The 12,844-nt window shown below is 46.4% G+C and overlaps 1 protein-coding gene and 1 pseudogene across 1 annotated transcript; one reads left to right on the top strand and one right to left on the bottom strand.

Moving 5' to 3' along the window:
• Nucleotides 1–4,527: 4,527 nt before the first annotated feature.
• Nucleotides 4,528–8,207, bottom strand: LOC133884092 (uncharacterized; annotated as a pseudogene).
• A 2,568-nt stretch (nt 8,208–10,775) lies between these two features.
• On the top strand, nt 10,776–12,844 carry LOC133884091 (uncharacterized mitochondrial protein AtMg00810-like). The gene is made up of 4 exons (XM_062323470.1): nt 10,776–10,934; nt 12,101–12,489; nt 12,532–12,714; nt 12,811–12,844. The coding sequence occupies exons 1-4, from the start codon at nt 10,776–10,778 to the stop codon at nt 12,842–12,844; spliced, it is 765 nt and encodes a 254-aa protein (XP_062179454.1).

Below are 12,844 nucleotides of genomic sequence, written 5' to 3'. Positions count from 1 at the left end.
CAACTCGTAAGAAGTCACTACATTGCCCATTATGTTATTGTATGTTCACGTTTCAAATATTTTTTTAATACTATGTTTCAAAAAAGATGTTATTGTATGTTCAGTTTACAGCAGTACGGTGCTCCTGGTTTAAGACCAAGGGGAAATATCAACGATGGCCAGATCGTGCAAGTTGTTGCGTATTCTCGGATAAGCGACCTGCCAGGTTGCTTCAGTTCACGAAGGTCCCGTGAGATCAGATCCCACCGAGGCAGGTCGCAGGAGCGGGAGAAGGAAGCACCTACTGTCAGAGGCTCAGAGTCGGAGCATGGTCGAGGTGAGCCATTGCCGCTTGACGCCACCACCGTGATTCGCCGAATTATATATATATATAGAGAGAGGAAGTATATTTGGTACTATATGAGTATGCACTCTTACATACGTATTTTATAATACAGAGAGTATTTTATATGATAAATAATATGTACATAGGTTACTATATAACCTATTTTTTAACCAAATACATAAAAATAAAGTATTACAAACGAATTTACTTTTTTACCAAATAATCTAGGATTGAAAATATTTTTATAAATTAGTACATCACATGAGAAGAATATTAATGATTTTCCTTGATTTTTGAAAGTTATAAAAGTAGGATTTTTTGATAATTTTAATTAAATATCAGCTTAGGTTTTTTATCAAACCAATTAAAATAAGTTACTAGTGAGTTATAGTTTGATCATAAAAATATTTGAAATTTTGGATCGCTTTTATACTCTAGATAAAATCGAGAGGTAAATAAAAAAATAAACATACATACACGAGCACATACATACAGAGGACACAAGCTAACCCTGTGCAGTGCAAGACCTCTCCCGTTTAATGAACTAGAGCAAGATCTCCCTCGTATGTTACCTGATTGTGTTTTTCGTATTTTTTAATCTTCTGATGATGAGGCTCACAAGATGTCGTTCGTTAATCAGGTGAGATCTTCATCATTTGATGAACGGACGATAATAATCTATTTTTATAATTTATTGAAATGTACGTATAATTTCATAAATATTAAATAAATATATATATAAATAAATAATTCGTGATTCACCGGCCCCGGCCGGAGGGCCACGGCTCAGGACGTCCACAACTAATTAAATATATTTAAAATTTAATTAATTGTTGATTAAAATATAAAAAGTTTGAGTTTTTTAAAATAAAACACGTCTTGTATTCCCTGACTGAGGAGTACTAGTTTTCTGGAAGTTAACGGGTACCGAAATACCTTTTCTTCTGAACATGACATCTCTTTACCCGTACATGAGGTAGCCGAAGAGAACATGCACGAGAGATAGCAGGAGAAGAAACAATATATATTTAGTTGTAGGTCCAGATTGAAGAGTGTGAAAGAGAGTAAATATTATTTGGAATTTTTTTTAATGTTTAAGGGTTTATTTGATAGAGTTCATTTGATTCAAAGTAAATGATTTGGAAAATTTTTTAATGTTTAAGGGTTTATTTGATAGAGTTCATTTGATTCAAAGTAAATGATTCTGTAGCTGATTGTGATTCCTTAGAGAAAATTTTATAGATGAAGTAATTTTCTGTGGGAAATAAATTAGGAGAAGCTAATTTTTATAACTCTCAACATCTAGTTTATTTCAGAAAATTACGCTCACAGAATCACTCTGAACTAAGTTTACAGTGTGACAGAGTTTCTACTGATTACACTCTGTAAGCTAGTCTCGGAGCACTTACATTTTTTTTTAATTAACTGACACTTTCTTTCGGTAGTTGTTGCATATATATCTAATAGCACCTCCAATAATTTATCATTTTATTCCATCTGTCTACTAAAATGCAACTACACAGTTGTTGCCGTAGAAGAAATGTTTACAATATTCGTAAAAAGTGTTGTCGCAAAAGACATGAAATATTTACCCTTTCAGATCAATTATTTAATGAACTTTCGTTTGTATGCCTTCTAAAATACTAGCCCGTGCATACCTACGGCGGGCTGATGGACTAGCGAAGCCCAATTCGTCGACGACCAGCATAACAAAGCATCAGATTATGCAGCATTCCCAGAATCTGTAGCTTGAGCACCGTCTAAAGCAGAATCGGTCATCATAGATATAAGGCGGTATAGTCGGAGTTTCGGTATTGTTGGAAGAGAGGGAATGCTCCGCCACCCGCATAAGCAATTTAGCTCCTGATGTAAGCAGATCTTCTTTGCGAATACCTGTTTGTAGTTCTGCCTACCCACTCCCTTGCGAAGGATCACGAGGGACAGGAACCTGCACGTAAACCTGAGGCTCAGTAGGGTTGTTGAAAATTAATCTTGTTTTTATAGTAGGTTTAGTTTTGGTATGAATGATAGTCTATGTTAAAATTAAAATAGTGTTTTAATAGGAGTAGGATTAGAGTCTGAGTAGAAATATAATTGTATCGTAGTAGGATTTAGAGTTTAATACTTGGCTCCAATATATTGAAAGGAGGGTGCACACCATAATATGTCTCGGAGAAGAGAAATGCTACAAGAATAACGTCAATCAAGTTGTAAGACCAAGAAGCTCAAAAGTACTTGGTTAAGTACTTAGCGAGCTTGGATCAAAAGGAAAGCAAAGGTTAAGCTATTGTGAGCTCGGAAATTCGAGTGTTCATGTGTTTCTATAATTATTCGATCTTGAATGTCAAAACCAACAATTGGTATCAGAGCCTAGGTGAAGATTAAAGCTGGAATTCGTCGAGAAGCTCGGAAGTATTCGGTTAAGTACTCAGCGAGCTCGGATCTACTCGGCGAACTATTCAGCAAGTTTGTAAGTACTCGAAAGATACGTACTCGAAGAAGCTAGGAAATCTGTTGTATGCGATCGAAGGATAGCAGAGGTAGCAAATCAACATCGGTGACGATGTCTGGATCAGGAGCACTGGCGAAAAAGAGTTCACTGGTGTCGCTACACTATCCAATGCTCACAAGGAGCAACTACACAATATGGGCGATCAAGATGAAGGTGTTCATGCGTGCACAAGGTGTTTGGGACGCTGTCGAGCAAGATGACCCGAAGGAAAAGGTGGACATGAAGAAGGATTAGATAACGCTTGCCACCATGTATCAAGGCATCCCGGAGGAAACGCTGCGGGCAGTATCCGAGAAGGAAACTTTCAAGGAGGTATAGGAGTGCATCAAGATGATGTACCAAGTGCCAAACGCGTCAAGTATGCTCATGTTCAAACCCTCAGAGAAGAGCTGGATGGCTTGCGAATGAAGAGCACGGAGTTAGTCGATGACTTCGCAATGAAGGTGAATTCCATCGTCATCACGATTCGTGGGCTCGGCAACAAGATGGAGGACTTGTATGTGGTAAGGAAGATCCTCAGAGCCACACCAAACAAGTTCTTGCAGATCGTCACTTCAATCGAGCAATTCGGTGACCTCGAGACCATGACAGTCGAGGAGATCTTCGGCAGGCTCCGGGCGTACAAAGAAAGGTTGCGCGGCAACGACGACGATGTCGATATCAATGCTGAGCATGTGTTGCTCACCAAAGCCCAATTGAGAGCTAAGGAGAAGGATGAAGATAAGCATCTGTTACCCACCCGAGAACAATGGAGGGCTAAGGAGTAGAAGGATGGTGGTGACGGCTCCTCCAACAGCGGTGGACGAGGCAGCAAGAATCAGAAATTCGACAAGGCTAAAGTGAGGTGCTACAAGTGCAATGATTATGGGCACTTCCAGTGGGAATGCGAGAAGTCGAAGAAACAAGCAAAGATGTTGTTTATGGCTGCAGAGGAGGATGACCACCTGGCGCTACTCTAACGTGAAGAAAACAAGATTAAGGGGGAATGTTGGAAATTAATCTTGTTTTATGGTAGGTTTAGTTTTGGTATGCATGAGAGTTCATGTAAAAGTTAAAATAGTATCCTAATAGAAGTAGGATTAAAGTCTGACTAGGAATAAGATTGTATCGAAGAAGGATTCAGAGTCTAGTACTTGGCTCCTATATAATGAAGGGAGGGGTGCACACCATAATTGTCTCGGAGAAGAGAAAATCTATGAGAATAAAGTCGATCAAGTTGTAAGGTCGAGAAGCTCATAAGTACTTGGTTAAGTACTCAGCGAGCTCGGATCAAGAGGAAAGCAAAGGCTAAGCTGTCGCGGTCTTGGAAACTCGTGTGTTCTTGTGTTCTTATAATTATTCGATTTCGGATGTCAAAACCATCAAGGGTAATGTGGTGAATAATTCGGTGGCTCCGATTGTGCGTATCCTTGAGGTGGCAGGAACAACTGCTAGTGGCCCATCGCTATCCCGGTGAGCAGCGGCTCCTCGCCTGGTTCGGGTGTGCCAACCACTGCTGTTAGTGTTAGGTCCGTCGGGTGCCCTTGAGGAGGAGGGAACTGTTGGATCGGTGTGTGGGATCCATAGCGTTGTGCAGAAAGATGAGGAGGAGGGAACTGTGGGTCTTGTGGTGCTTGTCTGTATTGTTGCGGTGGAGGAGCAGTAGGAGAGACCTGAGCTTGCTAATATCCCTGAGGTTTCTCAAAGGGTACTATTGGTTACTTGGAGGTGGGGACTGCGGATGGACCATGGCGATCCCGGTGGGCAATGGCTGCTCGCCTGGCCTGCTTGGTGTGCCTGCAGCCGCCGCCTTCGTCGGCTGCCTCCATAGCATGATGAAGGAGGTGATGCCGAGCACCATGGTGGCGAGGGTGAGCATGGCCGAAGATTTCGTCCTTGAGGTAGTAGCAGCTCGGCGCGGTGTCGCGTGCCACATTGGTGTTCCATGACGCGCCTTGCACGAACAACGCCCACGCGATCACCGCCACTATCCTATCATGCAACATGTACTCGTTTGCTCATCTCTTCACGAACGTAATTCATAAGCAGTGCATGGTGATCGATTCAGATAAGGTCACTCACCAGGAGACTATGGCGCCGACGATGTTGACGATCTGCTTGGTCTTGGAAGGGATGGCCCGGGAGGCCGGGACTTGCAGTAGCCGCACCAACCGCCGACCGCTGAGAAGGTGACCTTGGCCACCATCAGGAAGATTGCGGCACAGACCCCAACGCTAGTGTCACACCTGGTTTTCAAGAGAACAAACCAGATGTATTCCACATGTATATCAGGATCATGTTTTCATACATGCAGTGACATCATCAGTGATAATATAACTGTGTTATTAAATAACGATAATATTCATTACAAAAGGACTCGCAGGTCTAAAAGAAAACACTAAGATAGCTTCCAGCAGCAGTAGGACTTCCATCCATACACAGGCGTTGTCCGGGGGAGCGCCAGCCTATGACATGGTCTTCAGGTCGATATCTTCCTTCGCCTAGAACTCAGCTCCATCATCCGGAAGGTCTTCGAAAACTTTGCCTTCTGAGCAGCATCCAGAAGTTGGGAGAAGGCAAGCGTGAGTACATAGAGTACTCAGGAAGTGTGGGAAAACATGACATGTAGGCTTTAAGACAAGGAAAAGCTTGACTCGGGCTGACTGCAACTATGCCAAACTAATCTAGAACTCAAAAGACATAGCAATCTATTTACTAGGTTATGACTTTGACATTAAAGGAGACAACTCATAGGATTCCATCTGACTATCAGACTCACCAGATATCCCATATTTGACTACCGACTCATCAGGGTTCCACCACCTGACTACCCAAAACCAACCATTCAAGATCCCCACTAATTATGAAGAAGTCCAAGACCGCCCTTAACCGTGAGCACAGCTGATCGATCAGTTTTACACTGTGCAGAGTTTGCACACTTTACCCACGAGTCGTGATTCCCGTTTTGCTTTACACTTCCGGGGTGTAGAGCTGGGGTCTCACTACAAGACCTTTACAAAGCGTCTCCAAATATGTATGCACCCACTAAGGTTTCACCGCTAACAGAGATTTCATCCACTGTAGAGGCCCCCTCTTGTGCCACTTAACCGTCCACTGGCATGTACAGAATATAAAGGATAACTAATTATTTGGTCAGGCCGTACCCATATAAGCCTCGCTGCTGCGCTATTATGTCGGGTAACAGGCTTCACAAACCGGTCCTTAAGATCCCCCACAGGAACAACCACAGACATACTGTGCAGCACCACCTCAAACTAACCATCCAGTTGGGATCCCTATACCATGTTACTACAAGATTACCATACCCAAATTCTTGTTGTATAAACATTAGTGCAGATTAATCTTTACCCCTACCATAACAGCACTAGCACATCTAGCCTTTATTTTCCATGACTCATCAATGGCTACAAGGAATGTCAACCAAAATCTAGTAAAACCCTAACCATGGGATTCCATATTAAACAAGCATGCATCTAGAAAAATAAAAGCTACATTATCCTACAATGGTGTTAAAGTGATCAAGGACACTTGCCTTCGAATGAGGGTTGATCAAATTCCTCGAACGTCTGGTCCTGCAAGCTCACACACTGCTCGTCTCCTAAACCAATCACGCACACCGGAAATATACAAACACAACATCTAAGAAAAGTACACAAAATAGCAGCAAAGCACTATAAAAAGGTTACTAATGTATAGTACACGCTACTACGATTGCGGGAGCGCAAGAATCGCCTAAATCGGAGCTCGTATGAAAAAGTTGTAATGGGTTTTAATTTACATGGGCTTTTCTGAAAAAGTACAAGGGCTAAATTACAAAACAGAAAGTTCCAGGAACCTATATGTAAAATTCAAGGACCTATTTGTAATTATACAAAAGTTCAAAGGGATAAAGGTAAAATACAGTACTAACCAGAGGCATATCTGTGAAAATAGAAAAGTTTGGGGGCCTAAATATAAAATTACCTAATTTCAGAGAATAAGGGAATTATTTTTGTACTAAAAACCCTATTTATTGCGTCAGCAGGCTGACTGGGCTCGGGTGGGCTGACGTGGCAGCTTACGCGGCTGCTGACCCTGCTTAGGAGCTGACGTGGCGCCTATGGGGCTGCTGACTGGGACGGTGGACTGGCGCCGTGGACTAAGTCCACTGGTCCATGGTAGACCAAAGGGGTAAGGGGTTTGGCCGATCTAATCTGGGTTGTCGATGGAAGATTTAACGGCTCTCGGCGGTTGGGGATGTTTAACGGCCGGTGGCGCCGCCTCGGGCCTCGCTGGAGCATCGCTGGAAGAATGCGAAATCGAGCTACAGTCTACCAAACGCGATGGGAAATGGCGTAATTGAATGAGATGAAGGCATGGAGTCTCACTGAGGGTCTTTCAATGGCCGGAGGGGTCTCTGCAGTGGTTAGCGATGGAGAAATGCGACAACGGAGGTCGGAGCTCGACGGGATCTCGGCTACGGCAACGAATGGGTGAAATTGGCAGGCGAGGAAGCTTCCACGGGGTCCTGCAGTGCTGAACAGACGATCAAATGGCCGCGGGATGCATCGTTAGGGCTGTCGACGGCGAGGTGGTGGCGAGACTTACCGGCGCTCGGCGGGAAGGCACGTGCGGCAACGGAATGACGATGATAAGCGGTGAAACGGGATCCCCGTGCTTCGACGAAGCTGATAACGGTCTTTGGTGCACCAGAGAGGGCTCAGACGCGGCGTAGGAGTGCTCAGCGAGCTCGGCGATGGCAATGGCGGCTCGGGACTGGAGAGGGAGTGCGGGGGTGGGGGAGGCGTGGGGGCTGCGGGCGCAACTTAAAGTGCAGAAGGTGTGCGTGCCGTTGCGAGGAACGTGGGCATGAGAGCTGGACGTGCGCCGATGAATTTAGGCGACGCGGTGCGGCGGTTGCGGACGAGGGTGCGGGCGTGAGCGCAAGCAGAAGACGATACTGACAAGTGGGGCCCAACTGTCAGCGAGAGAGAGAGAGAGGGGGGAGATGGGCTGGGGCTGCGCTAAAGAAATGGGCTGGGGCGGGAGCTGGGTTGGGGGCTAAAGAACCAGGCTGGGCCGCGCTAAAAACGGACGTCACAGCCAGCGCGAGGTTCTTCGGGTAGATGCACGCGTCGCCATACACCAGTATGTCATAAGGCTGCATGCACTCAAGATTCCAGTTCAGTTAGACACACAATGCACGAAGATCATATCACAACTGATCGACAGGCCGATCATGCTGCATGCATACGTGCAGTTTACAGAGCTATGGTTTAAGGTAGTAATTCTTATAGTGAGCTTTGTCCCCTCGGCTGAGAACCCCAAGATTGCGCTCAACACCCCCAAAGACCTCACCACCGCGGACACGATGATCACCCTCTTGTTCATTTTATTGACCCTTGTGAGATTGTTGGACTTAATCTTGGTCGTGGGTCTCGGGGACTCATTTTACATGGCTCGGAGCCGTATTCAAGTCAGAGTCTTAGTTTGAATGTGTTTAGGACTTCGTAATGTGCGGTGTGCATGGGTCTAGTTCGAGTCGGAATCAGAGTCCATAATTGGATCGTGGGATGGCACAATTCATGTTAGGATTCAAAGTTAGCAGGTCGCTATAAATATAGAGTTGTAATCCATGGATTGTATGCCTGATAAGTCGAAAAAAGTCGTAAGTTGAATAGAATCATAAAATTCCTCCAGAGAGTTTTTAATTTTGCTTCTCTGTTCTCGTTGAGTATTCATCCTTGTATCCATGTCGGGAAGTTCGAGACTCATGTATAGCTACATGATCGTGTGATTGAGTTCGTACGCGGTGGACGCGTGGTCGAGCACAGCATGACTGGTCACTTGTGTAATTGCTCGGGCACTACTAATCGCTTGCATGGTTGGAGGACTGGTTGCTCGCTCGCAATTGTGAATCTCCAGACTGGTCGTGCTCGGACACGTACTGGTCGGTCTCGTACTGGTCATGGTCGGAGAGACCGTGGTCGGATACGAGGTGGTCCTGTGCACGGTCGTGTGGGTCGTCGAGACCTAACATTTGATATCAGAGCGGGTAGGGCACAACACTAACTCGTGAAGATGTCGATCGTTCCGTTGGGCGAGGTAGTGCGGGAGAGCGGTGGTGGGTCGTCCCTATACCCGTAGCTAACGGTGACAAACCACACGAGTTGGGTGATTCGCGTGCAAGCGATGATGGAGGATCAAGGTGTCTGGGAGGCAGTCGAGCCAGCGGCCAGTGCGGCCGTCGACTAGAAGAAGGACAAGAAGATGAGTTTGTATCTCTTCCAAGCGCTCCCGGAGGATCTCCTGATGCAGGTGGAAAGGAAGAAAATTGCAAAGGAGGTCTGGGACTGTCTCAAAAGGTTCGTAGGCGCGAATCACCTCAAGAATGCACGGCTGTAGACGTTGAAGAGCGACTTCAACGCTATGCGCATGCAGGAGGGAGAGACGCTAGACCAGTATGCCGGAAAGCTCAACGCCATGTCCGTCAGGTACGTTAATCTGGGGGAGATGCTTGACAACGCTACACTGGTCAAAAAGCTGTTCAACACCATGTCGGATCGATTCCTGAGTGTTATCGCCGGGATCGAACAATTCTACGACCTCGACAAGTTGCCTTTCGAGGAAGCTGTGGGGTGGTTGAAGGCATTTGAAGAACATGCTCGCCCACGTGCATTCGACAACAACAATAATGGCGACAACCAGCTTTTGCTCACTTAGGCCAAGTGGATTCGGCAAAGGTCGTGGCAGAGGTGGTCGTGACGGGACGTCGTGCAATGACGAGGAGAGTGGCTTGGGCGGCGATCGCCGCAACAAGAGCCACATCAAGTGCTATAACTGCTACAAGATGGGGAACTACGCAAACGAGTGTAGGGCACCTAAGAAGAAGGAGGAAGGGAAATACGAGTCTCATCTTACATGTACCGATGACACTGAGCCAGCCTTATTGCTCGTAGTGTCGGAGGAGATGGTACCGAGACTACAGCAAAGGCGGGATGTCGTGTTGCTGAATGAAGAGAAGTTGAAGCCGGAACTGCGTGACACATCGGAGGGAGGCTCCCACTCTGAGGTCTAGTACCTGGACAATGGAGCTAGTAATCACATGACCGGTGACAGAGAAGTTTAGAGTGCTGGACGAAGGTGTCACTTGCAAGGTGAAGTTTGGGGATGGCTCCACGGTATAGATCATGGGCTTAGGGTCGGTCATGTTCAACTGCAAGAACGGTGATCAATGGCTATTGAAGGAGGTCTACTACATTCCAAGGCATTGTAGCAATATCACCAGCCTAGGACAACTTACTGAGGTTGGACACTAGGTTATCATGGATGCTGAACATCTACGCGTATATGATAGTAGTCCTGCGCGATTGCTGATGAAAGTGAGGCGAACTTCAATTCGCCTCTACAAGATCGAGCAGCATAAAGCGACGCCGGTGTGTTTCTTAGCCAGTCTTCAAGACTCGGCGTGGCTCTGGCATGCGAGGATCAGACATGTCAACTTCGTAGCTATAAAGCTACTTTTGACAAAGAGTTGGCGGCAGGAGTGTCACTGATTACACACCCGAGTCAGTTATGTCAAGGGTGTTTGGTGGCAAAGCAGGGGAGGCAGTCGTTCCCAGCAGTGGTAAATTACAGGGCAAAGAAGCTACTCGAGCTGCTACATGTTGGCCTTTGTGGGCCGATCACACATTCGAGTCTCACCGGCAATAGTTATTCATGTTAATTGTTGATGACTTTACTCGGTGGATGTGGGTGTACATGATCAAGTCGTAGGACCAAGCCTGCTCCGTGTTCAGGAAGTTCAAGTTGCAGGCTGAGAACACAAGCGGGTAGCGTATCAAGATGTTGAGGATTGATCGTGGTGGGGAATTCCTCTCTACCAAGTTCACATGGCTATGCGAGGAGGCCGGGATCGAACGACACCTCACCACGCCATACACACCATAGCAAAACGACATGGTGGAGAGGAGGAACATGACTGTAATGGCGATGGCGAGGTCCCTCCTCAATAGCATGAACGTGCCTGGAAGATTTTGGGGGGAGGCGGTGTGGCACACGGTGTATCTGCTGAACCGCTTGTCGACGAAGGCGCTGGATGAATGCACTCCGTTCAAGGCATGAAATAGAAGGAAGCCACATCTGTCACACCTTCGTGTGTTCAGCTGCACGGCACATGAGAAGGTGACAACGTCACACCTGAAGAAGCTCGACGATCGAAGCCAGCCGATGGTATATCTTGGCTTCGAGGATGGTTGCAAGGCGCATCATCTCTTTCATCCAAGGCGTGGTAAAATTCATATAAGTCTTGATGTTAAATTCAATGAAAGCGTGGAGTAGAGCTGGTGTACAAGTACAAGTGGCAAAGAGCCGTCTGATTTCGATGTCGAGGAGGTGATTAGCATTGAGCCAGTAGTGGGTGGCTCTGTGCCACTCGCAGATAGTCCGGCAAGAGTGCCTGCGCTAGCGACACATGGTGATCTAGTTCCTTCATCGAATCCGCTAGTCGGTGAGGTGACGTCGGAAGGGCCAGAAACCAGGACACATGCTGCGGCACGCATGACATCCACCTCTCCAACAACCCCCACCACTCCAATGGTTCTGCCGGCACTTGAATTGCCGATGGACGATCTGGCCACACCGTTGCCAAGTAGCAGCAACAACAGCAACAACACAGATGAAGGCCCTGTGCGTTAAAGGCACATCGACGACATCATGAGAAATGCTCCAAGAGTGGATCTTGATGAGGATGTGGAAGAAGAGGCCATGCTCGTGGAGATGGACCATCTTGCTACCTTGAGACCGCTAGGCAGCAGGTCTGGGAGCATGCCATCGCCAAGGAGATCGAGTCCATAGAGAAGAATAATGCATGGACTCTCACAGCGCTGTCGGCTGGTCACAAGCTGATTGGACTCAAATGGGTTTACAAACTGAAGAAGAACACAGAAGAAGATGTGATCAAACATAAGGCAAGGTTGGTTGCGAAAGGATATATGCAGCGGCAAGGAATCAATTTCGAAGAAGTGTTTGTGCTGGTGGCTAGGCTGGACACCGTGCGCGTCATCCTTGTTGTTGCAACCAACCAAGGTTGGCAAGTTCATCATTTGGATGTCAAATTGACATTCTTAAATGGTGAGCTCAAAGAGGAAGTATATGTGGCCCAGCCGGAGGGATTTGAAGTGAAGAATAAAGAGCATCTTGTGCTCAAACTCAGCAAGGCGTTGTATGGACTCCGATAGACGCCATGGGCATGGAACATTCGACTTGACAGAAGCTTGAAACAGATTGGTTTCAGTAGGTGTTCTCAAGAGCAGACCGTATACAAAAGAGGATCAGGTCTTGCAGGTGTGATAGTCAAAGTATATGTTGATGACCTCATTGTGACAGGGAAAAGTCCAGAAGAGATCATGAGATTCAAGCAGCAGATGATGAGTGAGTTCGAGATGACCAGTCTCGAATTGCTCAATTACTATCTCAAGATTGAGGTAGCACAAGAAGATGGGCGAATTACAATCAAGCAAACAACGTATGCGAAGAAAGTCCTTGGTCAATTCAGTATGCTGGATTGCAATCCCATAAAATTCCCCATGGAACAAAGGGCGCAGCTGCATAGGGATCCAGATGGACAGTCTGTGGATGCAATTGAGTATCGACGCATCATTGGTTGTCTAAGGTATTTGCTCCATACAAGACCTGACCTTTCATTTGCTATCAGGGTGGCAAGCAGATTTATGAAGAAGCCCACGGTGATGCATCGCAAGGCAGTGAAGCAGATTCTTCGGTATTTGAAGGGCACCGTTCATTATGGGCTTGTGTATACGAGAGGAGGAACAGAAGAAGTAATCACCAGGTATACTGATAGTGACCTGATCGGTGATATGGATGACAGGAAACTGAGGTATGGCTTTCTATATCAATGATAGTCTGGTGTCATGGAACTCGTAGAAGCAGAAAATGGTGTCTTTGTCTTTGTGCGAAGCTGAATTCATGGCAGCAACGGCGGCGGCATGCCAAGCACTGTGGCTTAG

This window comes from Phragmites australis, chromosome 11 (genome assembly GCF_958298935.1).
Source record: "Phragmites australis chromosome 11, lpPhrAust1.1, whole genome shotgun sequence".
Classification (NCBI taxonomy): domain Eukaryota; kingdom Viridiplantae; phylum Streptophyta; class Magnoliopsida; order Poales; family Poaceae; genus Phragmites; species Phragmites australis.
The sequence above is the reverse complement of the archived record's forward strand: the minus strand, read 5'-3'. Positions and strand labels throughout refer to the sequence as shown.

What these genes read in the sequence shown, in the direction of transcription:
- LOC133884091 (XM_062323470.1), top strand. Translation starts at nt 10,776, where the DNA reads ATGGTGGAGAGGAGGAACATGACTGTAATGGCGATGGCGAGGTCCCTC. An exon ending in ATGAATGCACTCCGTTCAAG is followed by an intron (nt 10,935 to 12,100) that starts GCATGAAATAGA and finishes AGCTTGAAACAG; the next exon opens with ATTGGTTTCAGTAGGTGTTC. An exon ending in CGCATCATTGGTTGTCTAAG is followed by an intron (nt 12,490 to 12,531) that starts GTATTTGCTCCA and finishes ATTTGCTATCAG; the next exon opens with GGTGGCAAGCAGATTTATGA.